This window comes from Marmota marmota, unplaced genomic scaffold (genome assembly GCF_001458135.2).
Source record: "Marmota marmota marmota unplaced genomic scaffold, marMar, whole genome shotgun sequence".
In the NCBI taxonomy this organism is placed as follows: Eukaryota; Metazoa; Chordata; class Mammalia; order Rodentia; family Sciuridae; genus Marmota; species Marmota marmota.
Genome location: NW_026000037.1, coordinates 48,772,348 through 48,792,904, shown reverse-complemented (window position 1 = coordinate 48,792,904; position 20,557 = coordinate 48,772,348). Strand labels below are relative to the sequence as shown.

Below are 20,557 nucleotides of genomic sequence, written 5' to 3'. Positions count from 1 at the left end.
TGCTTCATACTACAGATAAATTATACTGAAGATTAAGACTGTAGACAAGCTGGGCACTGTGGCACACCCGTAATCCCAGCAGCTCCAGGGGCTGAGGCAGGAGGACTGCGAGTTCAAAGCCAGCCTCAGCAAAAGCGAGGTACTAAGCAACTGAGTCCCTTTCTCTAAATAAAATACAAAATAGGGCTGGGGATGTGGCTCAGCACTTGAGTGCCTCTGAGTTCAATCCCTGGTACAAAAAAAAAAGACTGTGGACAGATTTAATTATTTTATCCTACCATTATTCAAGTACTAAATTTAAAAATGTGGTATCACAAAAAAATAAAACTTTTAGAGTTGTTCCGGAGGTATAGCCCATCATAATAAAGAATTGGGAAAAAGAAGGATGATAAAAACAAATGGAAGAAAATGTTTTAAGATAGTATGAAATACTAATGTCTAATTAAGAACTAAAAGTAGGCCAACAGACATGGCAATCTGAATAATTTCAACACAGTAAAAGAGGAGGAGACTCATTTCTGATATGGGAAGTTTTCTGTAACTATCTCATTAAAAATGTTCTTTTTAGCTTTAGTCTATATATCCATTTTCTCTTCTATCTCAATGATTCTCAGGTTTGTTTGTTTTCCTTTTAATGTTCTAACACTGAAATGTTCCAATGGGCAATGAAAGAAAGACTAACAGTATGAGGTGGATATTAATTTCAAAGAGAAAAATCATGAGTGATGCAAATGTATGCATGTGATGGGATTAAATATTTCATGCATTTTTCTATGATTGTGTTTTTCTCATATACTGACATCATTTTGATTCATTTGTAGTTCACTTCAAAATCTGCATGTTGTTGCTTCTGATTCTGCAGAGCACTTTCTCCAAATTGAAATTTTAATGACTCAAGAAAGGTTGTACAATTTGGCATTGCTATCAATAACATTCAAAAGGATGTGGAAATCTTAAGTATAACAGCCTAATGAATATGGGAATGAAGGGAAAAGAACTTATAGAGACTCAACATAAATATAAGTTATACATGCCTTATCTATGGAAATTTTCACTCCTAATTTTCTATACACATGAAATTAGAGATTGGGGTTGTTTTTATATTTTGATGACTTTCAACACAGAAATATAATTTTTCACATCTCACATAAAACCACTTTAAGCATGAGAAAGAAATATTTTCATGATAAAAGAATGGTCATAAACTCACTTTTAACAGATGTTTGACTTTAAGTATTTAAACATAGAGTTTATGTCACCATATTTGTACTCTTACTCTAGGCCCTGAAGGTGTTAAGAACAGGCCTGGTCACTGTCAGAATTTCTGGTGGCTTGGAAGAATTTTTTTATTCTAAATTTTAAATTTATTTATTTATTCTAATTTGTTATACATGACAGCCAAATGCATTTCAACTCATAGTACACATAAAGAATAAAATTTTTCATGTCTCTGGTTGTACACAAAGCAGAGTCACACCACTCATGTCTTCATACATGTAATTAAGGTAATAATGTCCATCTCATTCCACCATCTTTCTTACCCCTATGCTCCCTCCCTCCCCTTTGCCCCATCTAAAGTTCCTCCATTCCTCCCATGCTCCCCTTCCCACCTCCATTATGCATCAGCATCCACATTATCAGAGAAAACATCTGACCTTTAGGTTTTTTGGGATTGGCTTATTTTACTTAGCATGATATTAGCCAACGTCATCCATTTACCTGCAAATGTCAGTTTTATTCTCTTTTAATGCTGAGTAATATTCCATTGTGTGTGTGTGTATGTGTGTGTGTGTATATATATATATACATATATATATATATGTATGTATATATATACATATATATATATATATACACACACACACACACACACACACACACATATATATATATATATATATATATGCCATAGTTTCTTTATCCATTCATCTACTGAAGGGCATCTAGGTTGGTGCCACAATTTAGCTATTGTTAATTGAGCTGCTGTAAACATTGATGTGGCTGCTTCACTGTAGTATGCTGTTTTTAAGTCCTTTGGGTATAAACCGAGGAGTAGAATAGCAGGGTCAATGGCGATTCCATTCCCAGTTTTCTAAGGAATCTTCATACTGCTTTCTAGATTGGTTGTACCAACTTGCAGTTCCACCAGCAATGTATGGGTGTGCCTTTTACCCCACGTCCTCGCCAACACTTATTGTTTGTATTCTTAATAGCTGCCATTCTGACTATAGTGAGATGAAATCTTAGAGTAGTTTTGATTTGCATTTCTCTAATTGCTAGAGAAACATTTTTTTCATATATTTGTTGATTGATTATGTATCATCTTCCGAGAAGCGTCTGTTCAGTTCATTGGCCCATTTATTGATTGGGTTATTTGGTTTTTTGGTGTTACATTTTTTGAGTTCTTTATATATCCTAGAGATTAGTGCTCTGATGTACATGTGGTAAAAATGTGCTCCCATTCTGTAGGCTCTCTCTTAAACTCACTGACTCAAGTTTGGCCTTTTAATGTTCTTCCAGAGTTTTTGTGTATTCTGCACGTTCTATAATTTTCCCCTTTATTGGATTCTGTGTACTCAAGATTATACACACTATCTTCCAGGACTGAAGTTCTGTTTTCTATGCACTATGTAGTCCAATCTGTTAGTGATGAATTTTTAATTTAATTATTTCTTTGATTTCTAGGAGTTCTGCTTGGTGTCTTTTCATTGTTTCTATGTCTTTATTAAAGGAGTCTTTCATCATCTCCTGTATTTTTCTCTCTTAATTCCTTCCTTATATCTTTTTTTAGTTCATCAAACCTTAATCAGATTTTTATAATCCTTCTCTGGGATTTTGTCCACATCATTATCAGTAGGATCTTTATTACGGAATTGTGAATTTGGGGGAGACATTTGCCTGTTTCTTCATGATTTGGGAGGTCTTGGACTTGAGAATCAATTGGGATGAATTTCTTACCTCTTTTCTATATGTGTCATTTTGTGGGTATTTATATTTTTAGAACTTCTCTTTATGCTATGTTCATAGAAGCTAAGTGGTTCAACCTGAGGTCCCTCTCTATTCCTCCTTGGATCCTTGTTTTAGATTTGGAGCTTTTGTCTCCTTGAGTATTTGATTTGGAGAACTTTAGGGCTCAAGTGGAACAGTTGTGTATGCAGTGAGATTTACTGTTGCTTGGTTGAGATGTGAGTATTTCCTAGCTCCAGGATTTGTACTCTGTGATTATGAAGTGTCCCAATTTCTTTTGGCCACACTTACTAGGGAACCTGGAGTGGTCCTAATGTCAGCAACAGATGTACAACTTCATGATAAATTTCCAGTGTCTACTTGGACAGCTATGAAACTATGTGCCACCTATTGCAGAAGTTGTGGGGTCAGCATTTAACAATAGTACCAACAATTAAAAAAAAAAAACACCATTAACTAGAAAGAAAAAAAAAGAGGAGTTTCATGAGAGTGAATGGAGGTAAGGAAGTAGTGCATGTGAGTTTAAGTTATTGCAAGATACCTAGAAATAAATAGGAAAAAAAAATTTAATGAAAGTGTGGAAAGCAGGCTGTGCTGAGTTACTCCATGATATATATAAAACAACAGTTTTCAGACTGTGCCTAAACTTTTGTTACTACATTTTGCAAAGCACTAGTTTGCTTTAAGTCACTCCATTTTGAGTTTAAGGACTGAGGTGGAATGATTCCACACCTTGTTTATATAAGAAAATCACCACCATCTGCCAGAAACAACTGCAAGGTATGAACTGATAAATCACCATGCTAGTAAGAATGATCACCCACTTATCAAATTAATCAGAAGCACATGGATACATGGGCATATCAAACTCATATAGGAAAAACCAGATCCATCAAATGATGCAACCCCTTGGGACCCATAAAAGGAGAGGCATACCAAGACTAGACATAGCAGCATATTGACCCCATCACCTGGTCACTCATCACAAGTCCTGTCCAGGAAAATCGCTATAGCAAGAAACCTCTAAATTTCTGTCCTTGATCATTTGCAAAGTGTGGTTACTCTTGCATGTAACAATCATCAAGGTCCCACTCTAAGCTAACACTGTAAAACTGTCCAAGATCTAAACCTTGGACTATAACAATTTCCTTTTCTTTGACAGGTCTATGCCCTGAAGTCCTGAATAAGTTCTTCAGCTGGCTGGTTCATAATCTTATCAGACCACCTACAGTGACTCTGAATCCATACCTGCTCTCTTGCTGTTGGCTTAGTTCAGCCTTCTGAACACTTTCTTAGCCTTTCTGTAACCTATATATGTAGTTGTGTAAAGTATGGTGTGGGACTTGTTATAGATATTATAGATTAAGACTAGAATAAAAGAACCTGTGATTGTCAGGCTTATGACTATCAGGTGACCCACAAGTATTCAGTGAACTGCCACTGATCAAAGTGGTATAGCCTATGAATTTATCATTAGTCAATAAATTCTGACCCTGTGGAAAGACACAAATGTGGTTATAAATTTGTGTTTCTCTCTATCAATGACAGCACTCTTCTGACAAGCAGGATTCCCTGGAGTTTTATTATTTTAGGCAAGGATCAGTGGAGATAAGCAAGGTTTTATGAGGATAGGACTAGAGGATATGAAAGGATTAACACTGGAAAAGAGACAGGCCACCTCCTTTTCAAAGAAAACCAAGAGACCAGAATGAATAGAGACTTTGATTATCTAAGTTCCATTTTATCTTCTGGCCCAATAATAGTGCCCAAATAAAACAATCAAGGCCAAGTAACCTCAAGTACAATGAAATTTCAGTATCAACTATGATTATAATGCTGATATTTCTGTATTTTATTAATTCCTCCATTTAAAATAAACGTGACAAATTAGCACAAAGAGAAGATCCCAAATGTCTTCTTACCATATCACTGCGTTATATTAAAGGTATTAAACTAGCTGTGCTTGGTGGTAGTGTTTTTCCACCATGCAGGAGGCTCAATCCCCAATCCCAAAGCCAATCAATCAATCAATGAGCAAGCAAGCACCAAATAAGGACATAAGAAAAATTCAAACAAACTAGACATGGTGATACAAGCCTATAATCTCGGTAACTTGGGAGGCTGAGGCAGGAGGAACCCAAGTTCCAAGTTCAAAGCCAGCCTCAGGAAATTAGCGAGGCCCTAAGCAACTTAGTGAGACCCTGTCTCTAAATAAAAATTACAAAGGGCTGAGGATGTAGCTCAGTGGTAAAGTGCCTCTGGGTTCAATCTCTGGTACTTTGAAAAAAAAAAAGAAAGAAAGAGGATTGGGGTTGTGGCTTAGTGGCAGAGCGCTTGCATAAGAAAATTTCAAAAAGATACTGAATGACTTCCACACAAATAATGGAGTCAAGACTAAAAGCAAAAGTTTTTGTGGTATAAATTATCCAATCCTTACTCTGGGTTCTGGGCCCAAGACCTCAAAAACCTTTGGAATTTCCTTAATAATGGTATGTTTGTTATGCTAATGAATGATTCACTCTGGGCCCTTAGGTGTCTCAGGATGGAGGTGGTTAGTGATTTAAAGGCCTGAAACAGGCCCAATTTCTTAGGAGAGAAAAAAATCTGGATACTGACCTCTATCACAGTCAATTATTTAATCAGCCATGCCCATGTAATTAGGTCCCAATAAAAACTTTGAATACTAAGCTGGGCATGGTGGTGCACACTGTAATCCCAGTGGCTTGGGAGGCTGAGGCAGGAGGTTTGCAAGTTCAAAGCCAACCTTATCAAAACCAGGGGCTAAGCAACTGAGTGAGACCCAGTCTCTAAATAAAATACAAAATAGGGCTGAGAATGCCCTTCAGTGGTCAGATGCCACCCATCCTCCTCCCCCCCCCAGTTCAATCCTTGGTACAAAACCAAAAAAACTTTGGATACTAAGGCTCCACAAAAGCAGGTGGTGCTTTCTGACTAGTGAACACATCCATGTTTAGAGAGGGCAACAGACCCTGATAACAGAAAGAAAAGGCAGAGAAGCTCTGCATTTCCCCCCAGACCTTCTGTGTTTTGGATCTTTTGTATTTGGCTGAAACTGTAATCATAAGCACAGCACTTTCTTTTAGTTCTGTAAGCTGTTCTTGATCATCAAAAGAGTGGGGGAGGGTTCACCTACAAATTTATAGCCTGTTAGTCAAAACTGTGGATGGCATGAAGACATCTCAAATGCTGCTGGTATCTGAGGTAAGGGCAATTTTGTGGAGGACGAAATCTTTAATTTGCAAAAGCCTAATGTTATCTCCTGATTACCTGGAGAACTATACTCTACTGCAGAATTCCCAAATGACATGAAACAAATGTTTTTAAGCTTATCAAGTAGTGACTGTAGCAACTATTATTAAAAGAAAAACAGCCTTGGACATTTCACTCCTCAAACTTAGGTTATTCATACAGATAATGATTCCATTTACTCACATAATATACATGCATCTTGTACTTTCATCAAGGAAATAATTCTTGAAATGGTACAAAAGGCTATTCAACTCTCTTATAGTTTAATAACCAAAAGGAACTCTCAAAGAAATCATATGAGGCCCTTACCTATTCTCCTATCTTGTCCCATGTTTTAAAGGGGCCACCTAAAGAGTCAGGTATGATGGTTGCATAACTGACTGGTGAACACATCGATGTTCAGAGAGCACAACAGACCCTTATAAAAGGAAAAGGCAGAGAAGCTCTGCATTTCCCCCCACATCTTCCGTGTTCTGGATCTTTTTTATTTGGCTGAAACTGTAATCATAAGCACAGCACCTTCTTTGAGTTCTGTAAGCTGATTATCAAAAGAATAGAGAAGAGCGGGGGAGTATCAAAACCACTAAGGAGGCATGGGCAACACAGTATAAGACACTGTCTCCAAATATAAAAAAAGAGGACAACAATGGGAAAGGGAAATACCTGCAAATTTAGCAACTAACTTGATCCCATTTTTATTTTCCTGGTACTGGAGATTAAACTTAGGGCCTTGTGCATGCTAAGCAAGTGCCATACCACTGAGCTACATACACCCCCAGCTCTTCACTTGTTTCTAATGTTTTTGCTGTTGTTGCTATTATCTTTTGGTACTGGAGACTGAACCCAGGGGCACTTAAACACTGAACTATATCCCTGACCCTTTTTATTTTTTATTTTGAGACAGGGTCTCATTAAGTTGCTTAAGGCCTCTCCAAGTTGCTGAGGATGGTCTTGAACTTGCAATCCTCCTGCCTCAGCCTCCCAATTTGCCAGGATTACAGGTGTGGGAGACTCTGACAGGCAACTTGTCCCTATGTGTGACAGTTTTACCTTTTCCTTTAAATGGCAAGACAATAACATTGCCCACTGATTTTTGAAGAGTTAGAGCAACCTGTGTCTCCTTTTCTCCTACAATTGTTTGTTACACTTTACCTAATGGAAAAAAAAAAAAAAGCTATTAGTAATTCAAAGATCTTTGAGTTCTTAAGAGCTAGGGGGTCTATGATAGAGCATTATGAAGCCTGTGATCAATCACCATCACCAAAATAAAATAAAGATCTTTGACTTATTAACAATACACTTAATATTTCGTTTCTGTTTATTCAAAAACAATACACTTAACATTTCATGTTACAGAAGTAAAACTAAGTATTTGTCAAGTTAGTCCTACAAGAGTAAAATCAAATTTTAGGGAAAAAATTGATTATCTATTTTTGATAAAGGAGATACCACAAATATAAGAACTCCACAAATTATTCTTTTGAGAGCTTGTCATCTAATTGGGGAGATGAAATACATACATGAAATGACAAGTTCTTAAGCAACATATTTGTAAGTTTCAATAAGAATACAAACTAAGGATTATAAGGGCTAATTAAAATAATCAGAAACTAATAAAAAATTATGGAACAACCATTTCGTTTTCCATTTAATAACAAAGATTTGCAATGGTCATCCAGATACAATATCACTTAATCTGTAGCCATTACTTCATGTCCAGGATTTTCCAGCATAGATTTATAATTTATTGCATTTAATACTTAAGGAAAGTTATTTGGTTATTTAAATATGCTGCATCTTCTGTTAAGAACTTTACTAAAAGCATTATCTTTATCTATAATTTGAAGGTAAATTTGCAGTATCTACATGCCACTTCAGCTCATGTCTGACATTTTTATGTGCCAAAGAATGGATTACAAAAATGAAGACTCATGAAGACATTGGCTGACAGCAAAAAAAAAAAAAAAAAAAGAGAAATAGAGAGAGGGAATATTTAAACTAACAAAAGTAAACAATATAACTAAAGTCTATTCAAGCACAGAATATAGACTCACAAAAAGATTTCGTCTTTCTAAAGATGAAAGATGAAAGATGAACAGACCTAATCAAAGATTCTGTACAAGTGATTCTAAAACAGAAAATTTCATTAAGTCTCAAATAAAATTGTTTCTTACAGTAAATATACCTCACTTGGAATGAAGGAAGACAAAGGCATCAATTAGTGATACAGAAAGGAGAGAAAGTTGGTAACTAAAAGGACTATAAAGTTATGTTATAAACATTTCTAACATTTGGTCATAAAACAATAATTACTTAAAAGTCTCAGAAAAGGAACAATACATATCATTTTTTCTGTCAATTAACATTAGGGAAATGGAAGAGCAGAAAGATAATCAGAACTTAAACTAGGAAAGTCTTCTTTAACTAAGGACAGAATATCCTGAGATAGAAATCTATCTACAGGCCATTTTCCTAATAGTATGGAACAAAATAGATGATCATATAAAAACTTATTTAATGAAAATGTAAAAGAAATCATATATATATGTATACACACACACACACATACACATACATATATATATATGAAATTTAAAGGAAAAAAGAGATATTACTCATCAATTCATCTAGGTATAATAATGAACAGCAGGAATTTTTCAGTGTTAAGACTCTACATACAAAAAGTCAGTCTATGGGTCAATTGTCTAGTACTGGTAGTATACCATGTTCACTTTTTCATGTGTCACATCTAAAGTTTACAATGTAAATTTGGAAATAAGATGTTTTGAGTTCTTTCTTTACTAAAAGGCAAATTTATAATTTCACATATCCCAAAATTTTAAACAAAACAGAGAAAATTCTTATTCCCAGGAGAAAATTACACTAAATGAGTAAAAAAGTTTCCCACTTGTTATAGTGTTGCAATACAGCAGCCACTAATAAGGTGATCTTACCATTAAGTAAGTTACCTCTTGAGTGATTTTCTTTGAGGTAGTTTCTTTCCCTTTGAATAACTACAGAAAAGCTTATAGTTTACACACAAAGAAATACTCATTCTGTATACTAACCTGGCCCAGTCCAGGCATACCTCCTCCAAGTCTAAGAAGTCTGTCCATATTTCTAGAAAACAGAAACAAAGGAAAACGTTTCTAAGCACAAAAGTGTTTGCTCAATTGCTATCTATATAATTCACCTTCAGTCACTCAGTATGTCAAAAATATTGGTGGTAATTACAACACAACATCAGACTTCCTGTTAATTAACACCACATATTAATTCAAGAAGCTGTCTTCCATGCTAATTAACAGACCTTATTTCACTGCTTTGGTTTTGGGTTATCCCCAGTTTTAAAGACAAGCAATCTTAGCATACTTTCAAAACTTTGCTATCATTAAGTTAATTATATTTTCTTATTGTTATCTAATAAAGTACCTGAAGGAGGAAAAAGTGCCTGAAATGCTTATCATATGTATGATTGAATTTCCTTCAATTTGTCCAGGGTGTACAAATAAAAATCCTCACTTTTAAATTAAATTTTAACATCCTCATTAGTAAGTTCTGTGCTAATTAACTTACAGCTTGTCAGTTATCATCAAAACTACATGTGAAAGACATTGTGAGCAGATTATGGATCTCTGAATTAGCATCAAAGGCTTTTTAAAATGAACTCATTATACTAAAAGAAATACTAAAGAGTAAACATTAAGTGCATTAAGATAGTGTTCTAGAACCTAAATAGATATTTTCTGTTATTTCAAATGTTGTAGTGATGTACATCTTTTACACTAAGGAAATCCAGCTGCTGAATTCAAAGTTAATTGATTCAAAGAAGATTAATTTTGAAATATCAATTTGACTTATTTCCAATGTTTAAAATATAGAAGACAAGCTTTCTCAAGTCTATACTTGAGAAATTAACAGAAGAAATAAAGAAACTGCAAGTGTTATCCAATGTCAAATACACAAATAGAAGTCATTATTATTATTTTTTTTATTTAATTATTTTTTTGGTTGTAGAGTCTTTATGAAAACTCTATAAGAAAAACACCTTTGGAAGAAAATAATTTTACTGATAGCTACACTGCTGAATCAAGATTTACTGCTGGGGCTCGGGATGTAGCTCAAGTGGTAGTGCGCTCACCTGGCATGCGTGAGGCACTGGGTTCGATCCTCAGCACCACATAAAAAATAAAATAAAATAAAGATATTGTGTCCACCTAAAACTAAAAAACAGATATTAAAAAAAAGATTTACTACTGATTTTTCATAGTTATTTAATAGCTATGGTGTATCTGCATAAACTTGGCCTAAGTAACATTTTATTACAGTAACTAATTTCCATCATTTATACATCTTCTTTTTTCAAATTATTTTTTAAAAGGCCTTGGAGCTGGGCACAGTGGTGTACACCTCTAATCTGAGCAGCTAGTAGGCTGAGACAGGAGGATTGTGAGTTCAAAGCCAGCCTCAGCAACTTAGCAAAGTCCCAAGCAACTTAGCAAGACCCTTTCTCTAAATTAAAAAAAAAAAAAAAAACAAAAAAACAAACCCTGGTATACAAAAAAAAGGAGACCTAGATTTAATTTTCAGGCCTGCAAAAAAAAAAAAAAAATTATTTTTTTAAAGACAAAAATCAGTAGCAGTACAATAAGTTCTTAGAAAAAGAAAATAAAGAATTTTTCTGCTATAATGCCTTAAAATTCCTTTTCTTCCTAAGTGTTTGCTTTATAAAGTGGTCTTACCATAAATTACACTTCAAATTAAGTGCTAAGGGATTAGTCATTTTTCCATGTTCTATTAGTTGGAACTACCATATAAACTAAAACTCAATAATGTTCTTATGATCTTTATATTTCCACCTAATCATGTTTGTTGAATAGTAACAATTTAATTTTGCTAATTTAACAATGATAATATTGCAAACTTTGTTCATAAATTCCACACATAGAAAGGTTCACAAATGGTACAACCCTGGACTCTTCACAAAATATATACACTCACGTAACTATTATCTAGATAAAGAAACAGAACATTACCAAACTTCAGAAATGTTTCTCAAGCCCCCTTCCAGTCTCTATCACTCTGCAAAGGTAGGATTCCAACTTCAGCAGATTAGTTCAACACAGATTAGTTCTCATTTTTTTGTTTGTTTAAGTTTTGTTTTTTTAATATTTTTTAAAGTTGTAGGTGGACACAATACTTTTATTTGTTTATTTATATGTGGTGCTGAGGATAGAACCCAGGGCCTCACACATTCGAGGCAAGTGCTCTACCACTGAGCCAAAACCCCCGCCCCTAGTTCTCTGGTTTTTAATTTCACATAACCAGACTCATATATACTTTTGCGTCTGGCTTATTCCATTGAGCATGTTTGTGAGATTCAGAACAGATAAATTCATTTTCAAAACTGAAAAGTCAAGAAAATTTGATAGTCGAGACAAAATTTCCTCTTTATAACTTTAATTTGTCCCCCCAATAACATTTACCAATAAAATCTCCATTAAATTCTCATTAAAATTCCTCAATTCAAATATAGTATTCAATTCATAGCACTTTTGTGTTTGTATAGTACTACGGATTAAACCCAGGGCAACGTCACAGGTGTAGGCAAACACTCAGCAACAGCTCCAGCCCTTTTTATAAAATTTTACTTTGAGACAGGGTCTCACTAAGTTGCCCAAGCTGGGCTTGAACTTGGGATCCTCCTGCCTCAGGCTCCAGAGTAACTGAGATTACAGGAATGTGCCACCATACTAAGCAATGTGTAGCACTTTTGAAAGCCTGCAGACAAGAAAAAAAAAATTCTGCATATTCTAAAATATGAAAAACATTTTCTCTAGAATATATTACCAAACAAGAAGGAAATTCTTTTGGATTATTTCAAGTTTATAAAATTAAAGAACCACTGGAAAGAAAAATACAATGAACTTAGAATAAATATATTCAATATAGGCCAAAGTTGATTCCCAGATGTGTTCAGTTTGTTTATTCCTCCTATGTTGTTTCTGAAGACTTTACACAGACTCCAGATGCTATGAATAGAAATGAGCCATGTGGGGAGCAGAGGGAAAGAAAATCTGGCAGGTCAAATTTGTGTTTTGAGAAAAATTAGATGTCTCAACAAACAATAAAAAAAAAAAAATATCAGCATATTAAAACATTTAAGGGAGGATGACCATATTTAATAAAAATATGAACATCTGGAAATGAAACATATTGATCAATATTTCAAATAATACTACTTTTTAAAATCTGATTATCTATCACATATTCATAATTTAATGTCAGGTAAAAATAACACATTTTCATAGTATTTATCATATCCTGCAATACTTAAAAGAAAAATACATTCTTAAACCTCACCTGTTCAGTAACTATAACTCTTAAGGTGTTAAGCTATAATTTCTTAGGTTTGACAAATTTCTTCTTAATTCAAACTCTTGCTAATTCTGGCAGGTATAATTTTTCCCAAGTATTTATTTTCTTTCTCTCCTAAAAAAAGAAAAGAAGATACAATTATTTTGAGAATTAAGGAGGATATTTTTATACCAAATTCTTTTAAAGAAGCAAAATTCCTAAAAATGAAATGAAAATAATTTATTCCCCTTGTGCTAGGCACAGAACCCAGGGCCTCATGCATGCTCAGCAAGCATTCAACATTAACTTATATCCCCAGCCCTAAAATTGTTTAATCATCACTTCCTGAGAGCACGGAATGATTCATTATCCCAAGCAGCTACAGAACACAGTGATTAACCCTGAATCCAAATTGTTTGTATATTTCATTTTTGTGTATTAACTTTAGGAACTGACATTTTATGGCTTTTAGTCTTTCTGGCAGTCTTTCAAAGAACAAAATTTATATTTTTAAACAGAACAAAATTAATTCGATCATGCAATTAACATGTTAATTAAACACTACAAATCTATGATGTATTATGGGAACTTAGTGATATCATTTTTCTTATACTTTGAAAATTTGCTATTCAGCACTCTTGGAATTCATTCACTATTTAATTATTCATGACCATGCCCAAAAAGTTTAAAATAAAGAGAAAATGAAATAGTAAGAACTATATAAAATAAGGCAACAGTGAAACAAATTATAGCACTGAATCATCCTTCAGTTCTGCTTGCCCAAACCATTGATTCATCCTGAAAAAGATGAAAGACTAAAGACACCATTTTGTAATCTTTTAGGTTTCACTGAACACAGCTGAGAATTTAAAATTTTTCATTTTCCACCCATAATGGCAATGGGAAGAGAATTAACAGAGAAAAAGGTTCATAATTATTAAAGAAACACAAACTGAAGGCAAAGAAACAGGTTAAAAGACTCAAGTTTCCGCTAATGACAATAAAATGGATGGTGGGGCTGGGATTGTGGCTCAGCGGTAGAGCGTTCACCTAGCATGGGCAGGACCTGGGTTCGATCCTCAGCACCACATAAAAATAAAGGCATTGTGTTGTGTCCATCTACACCTAAAAAGTAAATATTTAAAAAAATAAAATAAAATAAAATGGATGGTAGTGATGATGGTGGTTATGGATGGTGGCAATTCAACAATGCAAACACACTTAATGCCACCAAATTATACAAAAAATAATTAACATGATAAATTTTATGTGATGTATATTTCATACCCCACACCCTAGCACACACACAAAGTAAAGCAAGTGTAAGAAAAAAAACCAGAAGTACTGACATTCCAGTACTTCTTTGTTGTTGAGAACTGTCTTGCACAATTACGGGATGGTTGGTAGCATCATTGGCTCTCTACACACTATATGACAGTAGTGACCACACAGTCATGACAATCAAAAATATCTCCAAAAAATCAAACATGAAGGCATAGCCTATAATTCCAGAGACATGGAGGCTGAGGCAGGAGGACTGTAAATTTAAGGCCAGCCTGGACAAGTTAGCAAAAATCTGTCTCAAAATTAAAAATAGAAAGGTCCAGGGATATAGTTCAGCAGTAAAGTGCCATGGGTTCAATCCCAAATACCATTAAAAAAAAAAAAGTATCCAAATCACTCTCAATCGAGAATCAAGGATGTAAAGCTCAAACGGCATGCATCTTAAGAAGGCAATATCCTAGATAAATTTTCTCAAACTTAAGAACCAAAAAAGTGCTGGAACAATTTGAGAGTTCTTTCAAAAGTTAAAACACAGAATTACCATATGACAGACGAATTCCACTCCTAGGAATATATACCCCAAAGAACTGAAAATAGGTCCTTAAAACAAGTACAGGTACATACGTGTTTATAGCAATACTATTCTAAATAGCCAAAAGGTGGAAACAGGGCTGGGGATGTAAACAGAAGTATAGTACTTATTGGCATGCTCAAGATCTTTGGTTAGGTTCCCAACACAGAAGGGAAAAAAGATGCTTATAATCCAAATGTGCACCAAAGGACCAATGGAAAGCAAATTCTACTACATACATACAATAGAATACATGGAATATTATTCCACTATAGAAAGGAATGAAGTACCAATCAATACATGTTACAACTTGGTGGAAGTTCAACATTCTGCTGTGTGTAAAAAGACAGGCATAAAAGGTCACTTATCATGTGATCCCACTTACATAAAATATTCAATAAATCCACAGAGACAAAACGCAGAATGGTGGTTTTAGGAGAAAAGAGGAAAATGGAGAAACTACTTAATGGACACAGAATGTTATCAGGAATGATAGAAGTGTTCTGAAACTAAATTGAGGTTGTAATTGTACAACATGGTGAATGAACTAAATGATACTAAACTACTCACTTTAAAATAGTTAATCTTATGTGAATTTCCTCTCAAAAATAGATTTCTAAGACCATAAAAGAAAAAAATAACAGTCTTATCTAGTCAGTCATCCAACAAGGAGTTCACAACATACTATTTTGCAGTAAGCCCCAGTTTTGCTAAAAAGATAGGTAATGTACTCTGTGATCTTTTGTCGTGCTGCCAGTTTATGCATGGACAAACGCTGAAGTGTACACAAAGGTGAATAAATAAGAAATAATGTAGAAAAAAAAAGTCACTGGACTAATTCTATCTGGTGTTTATAAATCTAAAAATAAAAATGTTGCAATTACAGAGCAAAGATGATGGCTATTCTCTACTGAACAACCTTATGAGTTGTCAATGTATTATAACTGGAAAAATAAAAAAGCTCTAGAGGTGGATAGTAGTGATGATGGTGGTTATGGATGGTGGCAATTCAACAATGCAAACACACTTACCGCCACCAAACTGTACAAAAAATAATTAACATGGTAAATTTTATGTGATGTATATTTCATACCCCACACCCTAGCACACACACAAAGTAAAGCAAGTGTAAGAAAAAACACCAGAATTAATAAGCTAAGGGCTACCAGAGATGTATATGAACTTTTGTGGGGGTTTTTTGGTAGTGTTGGGGATTAAACCAAAGGCATACACATGCAAGGCAATCACACTAGCACTGAGCAGTTACTCTAAACACTAGAGATGTATTTGAACACAGAACTGATCTTTACCAGACAGCTATGTTCCAGGTTTTATACATAATGACTGATGAGCAGTTAATTACATTCAAAGAATGTTGCCTTCGGATATACATATACCTTCAAAATCAGGAAAATAGCCAGGCGTGGTAGCACACACCTGAAATCCCAGTGGCTCAGGAGGCTGAGACAGGAGGATCCTGAGTTCAAAGCCAACCTCAGCAATGGCAAGACACTAAGCAACTCAATGAATCCCTGTCTCTAAATAAAGTACAAAAAAGGGCTTGGGATGTGGCTCAGTGGTCAAGTACCCCTGAGTTCAATCCTAGGTACCAAAAAAAAAAAACAAAAAATCAGAATAAACATTTGTATTTGCTGTAATTTTATTAACATTTCTAATATAATTGTTTTTCACCATCCCCTTATCTTCCTTTCTGCATTTTTGTAAAATGACCTAAAGATGAAAAAACTAAAAAAGCTCCAATGGACCCAAATGGGAAATGGTAATGACTATTTTCCCTGGAGCTATGACTCTGCAATTAAGAATGCCAGAATTCAAATACTGGCTATAATACTTATTAGCTCTGTTCATCTTTCTCAGCCTCAGTTCTCTCATCTACAAAAGGGAAATAAATACAGTATCTCATAGAGTTGTTTAGAAGATTAAAGAAGACAATGGACTTAGAAAAATTTTTAACAAAATCTCTGACAAAAAAAAAAGTACACAGTGAATATTAGCTTGCTATCATTAGCACCACCAGTATGCAATAAACTTAGGTACCAGTGCAGACCCACCTTCCTCACAAAGTTTACCATTAATGGGTTTCAAAACACAATGCATGTTTCATAGTACTAAATTAATCATATTGGAAACAACAACTTGCATTTTGCAGAATTTAGCAAAGACATTCACAAAGTGTTACACCACAACCTAAAACAGAACATTTTTAATTTTTATACATAAAAACAATATAAAAGTATAGATTTTTACACCTATCAAAAGCTGAGGACACAGATCAGTAATAGAGTGCCTGGGGTACAAGAGGCTTAGGGTTTGATCCCTAGCACCACCAAAAGATCACTCATAATAGGATGAACTTTATTTAAAATATTAAGACTATAGGAAAAAGTATTTATACTTAATATAACATCATATATACAGTTATGTTTAGACTCCTAATTGGCAAAAATAAGTACTACTACTGTCAAATGTTGATGACTCCTCACTTTTTCTTAATCTCTCAAGTTAATACCTAATAGAACTTAATAGTGTTCAATCATGTACACACTAGATTTAAAATAAATTATTTAAATATTTATAGATAATTAATGGAATCATGGATAACTCTAAAAAGCAGATCCTTCAAAATTACATTAATTTGGATTTTTTAACTTTTCAAATTTTTTTACCAGGGATACTAGTATCTCAAAAGTGTATAATACAAAATCATGATATCCTTACCTATTCAGGCTTATCACTGTTTCCTAATTCATTGTTCATTTTTCACTCCCCAATCCATTCTGCAGTTAAATACTATTACTTCTCCTGACTAATGTTAAATCCTTTTCAAACTACCCCATATTTATGATCTCACTGTATTTCTAATTCCTCTGTTCTGATTTGTAAAAAGTAATTACGAACTTTTTCTCACTCTTGACATTTTTGAATAGAAAAATTAGAAAGAGTTAACATTAAACTTAATTATATAAATAGGATTTGGAAAGCAAGATTATTCCCCAGTTTAGAAGAATCAGGATAGAAATAAAATATCTAAGTGTCTAATTACAGCATTCAAGTAAAACATTTATTGAGTACTAGCTTGTGCACCCAAGAAATTTAGTGGCTTGTGTTGAAAGAATTTATCATTGATAATCGCTTACATTATAAAAATATTTAAAGTAAAGAGAGCAGTGTAGAGTAATAAAGGCTCTGGAACCACTCAACCTATAGTGGAATGCAGGCTTCACCACCTACTCACTATATTTGTGGGATCAAGTTTCCTTTCTCTAGATTTTAGATCTCATCTATAAAACACCTTGCAAGTTCATTGTCAGACTAAATCCAAAGTCATCTAATATACTGCCTGGAACATTTCTACACACCCAATAAATGTTGCTGTTATTTTTATTATCTTAAAACTGGAAGAGATTATTCAATCCAATTCACTTGTTTTACAAATGAGGACACCAATATAACACAAAGCAGAATATAAAATGTCAAATGAGCCCAACCAGGTGGCACAGGCCTGTAATACCAGTGGCTTGGGAGGCAGAGGCAGGAGAAGCCACCCTCAGCAACTTAGGGAGGCCCTAAGAAACTCAGTAAGATCCTATCTCTAAATAAAATACAAAAAAAGGGCTAGGGATGTGACTCAGAAGTTAAGTGCCCCTGGGTTCAATTCATGGTTGCAAAAAAAAAAAAAAAAAAAAAAATTTTTAAATGTCAAATAAGTGCAACAAAGGTATATGAGAAGTTCATGAGCAAGAATTCACATTGAGTACCCAGGTAAGGCTTTCACAGGTGAACAAGGACTTATGAAAAGAACATTCTTATAAAATTAAAAACCAAAAAAGCACAATTGCTTCTTGTTACTGATTTTCAGACAAGTGGTTCCGAACACAGATATTAAGCAATAAAAATGGGATGAATCCATGTCAGAGGTTCATAAAAAAAAAAAAAATCCAGTTTTTCAATTAGAATGGCAATGTAGTATTTACAACACCTTGGAGGGAAAAGAAGACTGAAGACTGAAAACTTTCTTCTCTTGGCAAGATTTAATTTTGTTCTGGGATAAATTCAAGACAATAGTTAGACTTCCAATAAATATCACCTCACTAAACACAACTGTAGTTAATTCTAGGTCACTATATATCTTAATCTCTATAAATGCACAATAACCCAAGGGATTTGTTTAAAACATGTAAACTTTTAATGAACTACTTGGTTGCCTTACTTCAAGGGCCACCACAATGTTAATTATCTCCCCTGAAACTGTGATCAGTTTTTTATTTCAACATTATCAGTGTTGGCTTTATTCGCGTTAAGTCAGCATCATTAAGAACATACTTTTGTAAACAGTAAAAGCAAAAATCATTTTCACACTAAAACCATAATTTTCTGAGCTAATTTTTCAAGCATTAATGTTTGATTATTTTGATTTCTAGAATTTTTCAATCAGTCATTGGATTTGTATGTAGACTTATGAAAATTCTACATATTCTTCTGACAGACACCGAGCTGAGTTTCCAAGAAAATTAAGTTCCAAGAAGTAACACACAACTGATTACCGAAAGCAGTAAATGTAATCAATTCACCAACCACTATGCAATAAGGGCGACATTAAAAAATAGGTTACAGGCACAATAAGAATAACTTTTATTTTGAAGACATTACATCTCCGAGGGTCTCTGGGTTTTGTAGGGAATTTAAAACCTAACATGCAAAGGGAAAAGGTCAAAGTCTACAAAAGGGACAAGTGATAAAGCAAAGTTTTATCCTCTCTCCCTTGCTACCCTGACAGCTTTTAAGTTTTTCAAAGCAAGAGCAACTATCGACACAGCACAAAGAGGTCATAAACAGGGTTTTATCTGCACAGGGAGAAGAGGTTGAAAGCTATGCTGAATTCGGCAAAGCAGAAACGGTTGAAGGAAGGAGACTAAATCCAGACCAGACCCTGCCAGAGACCCGGAGAGGCTGGCAAAGAGTACGAGGGAGCCTGAGATCCTCCCTCAGGGCCCTGGCCTCTGGTGGCAACTTGGCTGGGCAACGTGACTCAGGAAAGCACGGGGTTGACGGCGGCCTAGAGCGGCTGCCTCCCCGGACGTGCCGGGCCTGACTTCTCAGCCTCACCTGAAGGCGGACGGTGTGGGAGGTCGCGGTCTGGACCCTTGTCTAGCCTTTGCGGTGACGCGACGGCAGCAACAGTTCAGCCTCCGCCCGGCTCTGGCTCCGCGAACCGGCGATGAATCAGCCCGATTCCATTCAAAAGAGTCGCCCGGGCCCCTGCCGTGAAGCACTTCCGGGTTCACTACTCTACTTCGGCTTCCGTTCCCCCGACGGCCAATTGGAGATGGCGGGAGTCGGTCGGGTGTCCCGCGAGGAGCGCGCCGTGCAGGCGGCTCGGGCTGCGTCTCTTTGTGGGGGGCGGGGCGGAGCGGAGGGGTGTGCTAGACCGAATTTGGCTGCTCGGGCACCACCACGGATATCCTTTCTCTCTCTCTCTCTCTCGTCCACCTCCGCGTTCCGGTGCTGTGGCCGGGATCTGGGAACTGGCGCATACAGCCTAGCTTGGAAATGGAGCTGTTAGTATTTGGAGTCCAGAACGCCTTCCATCTCGGTTCACCGCTTTCAAAAACGGAGAGCTTCACTTGGACTACACTTGGTGACCAGGGAAGGGGAAAGGGGTGATGGGATCTGAGGGAACCGATCATCCTCTTTCTAGTAGTACAGTTTACCCACTCCCCCACCCCCACCCCAGCTGGTCTTACTAAATTGCTCAAGCTGGCCTCGAACTTGGTATCCTCCTGTCTTATTCTCCCGATACTCCAGGTCTGGATATAGTCTCTGTTTAGGACGCCATGTTTAGCAGTTACCACTATTTTTCACAAATATGTTCCAGATAACAAACAAGCATGTTTAAGGCACTCCTAAATCAAGAATGGTGATTAATCAAATGGATAGAAGGCTAGGAGGAATGACAGCGTCTAGATAAAAAGCTATTGGGGTTTCTGTTGTTTTTGTTTTTTTATTGTTGTTGTTTGGTTGGTTTTGGTACTAGGGATTAAACTCAGGGGCGCTAGACCACTGAGCCAGTCCTATTTTTCCCCCCAG

General features: G+C 35.4%; 1 protein-coding gene across 2 annotated transcripts in view; it reads right to left on the bottom strand.

Annotated features, from left to right (window-relative positions):
* Positions 1–19,854, bottom strand: part of Psmd14 (proteasome 26S subunit, non-ATPase 14) — a 106,264-nt gene extending 86,410 nt beyond the window's left edge. Inside the window, exons 1-4 of one of the 2 annotated variants that reach the window (XM_015479237.2) lie at positions 19,577–19,741; positions 12,601–12,729; positions 9,306–9,357; positions 7,288–7,389 (exon numbers count right to left, since the gene is read on the bottom strand). In XM_015479237.2, coding sequence (XP_015334723.1) covers positions 7,288–7,317 — 30 coding nt within the window. In that variant the 5' untranslated portion in view covers positions 7,318–7,389; positions 9,306–9,357; positions 12,601–12,729; positions 19,577–19,741. Of the gene's footprint in view, positions 1–7,287; positions 7,390–9,305; positions 9,358–12,600; positions 12,730–19,576 lie in introns of both variants that reach the window. The other variant, XM_015479236.2, reaches the window with a different exon arrangement.
* Positions 19,855–20,557: the final 703 nt, after the last annotated feature.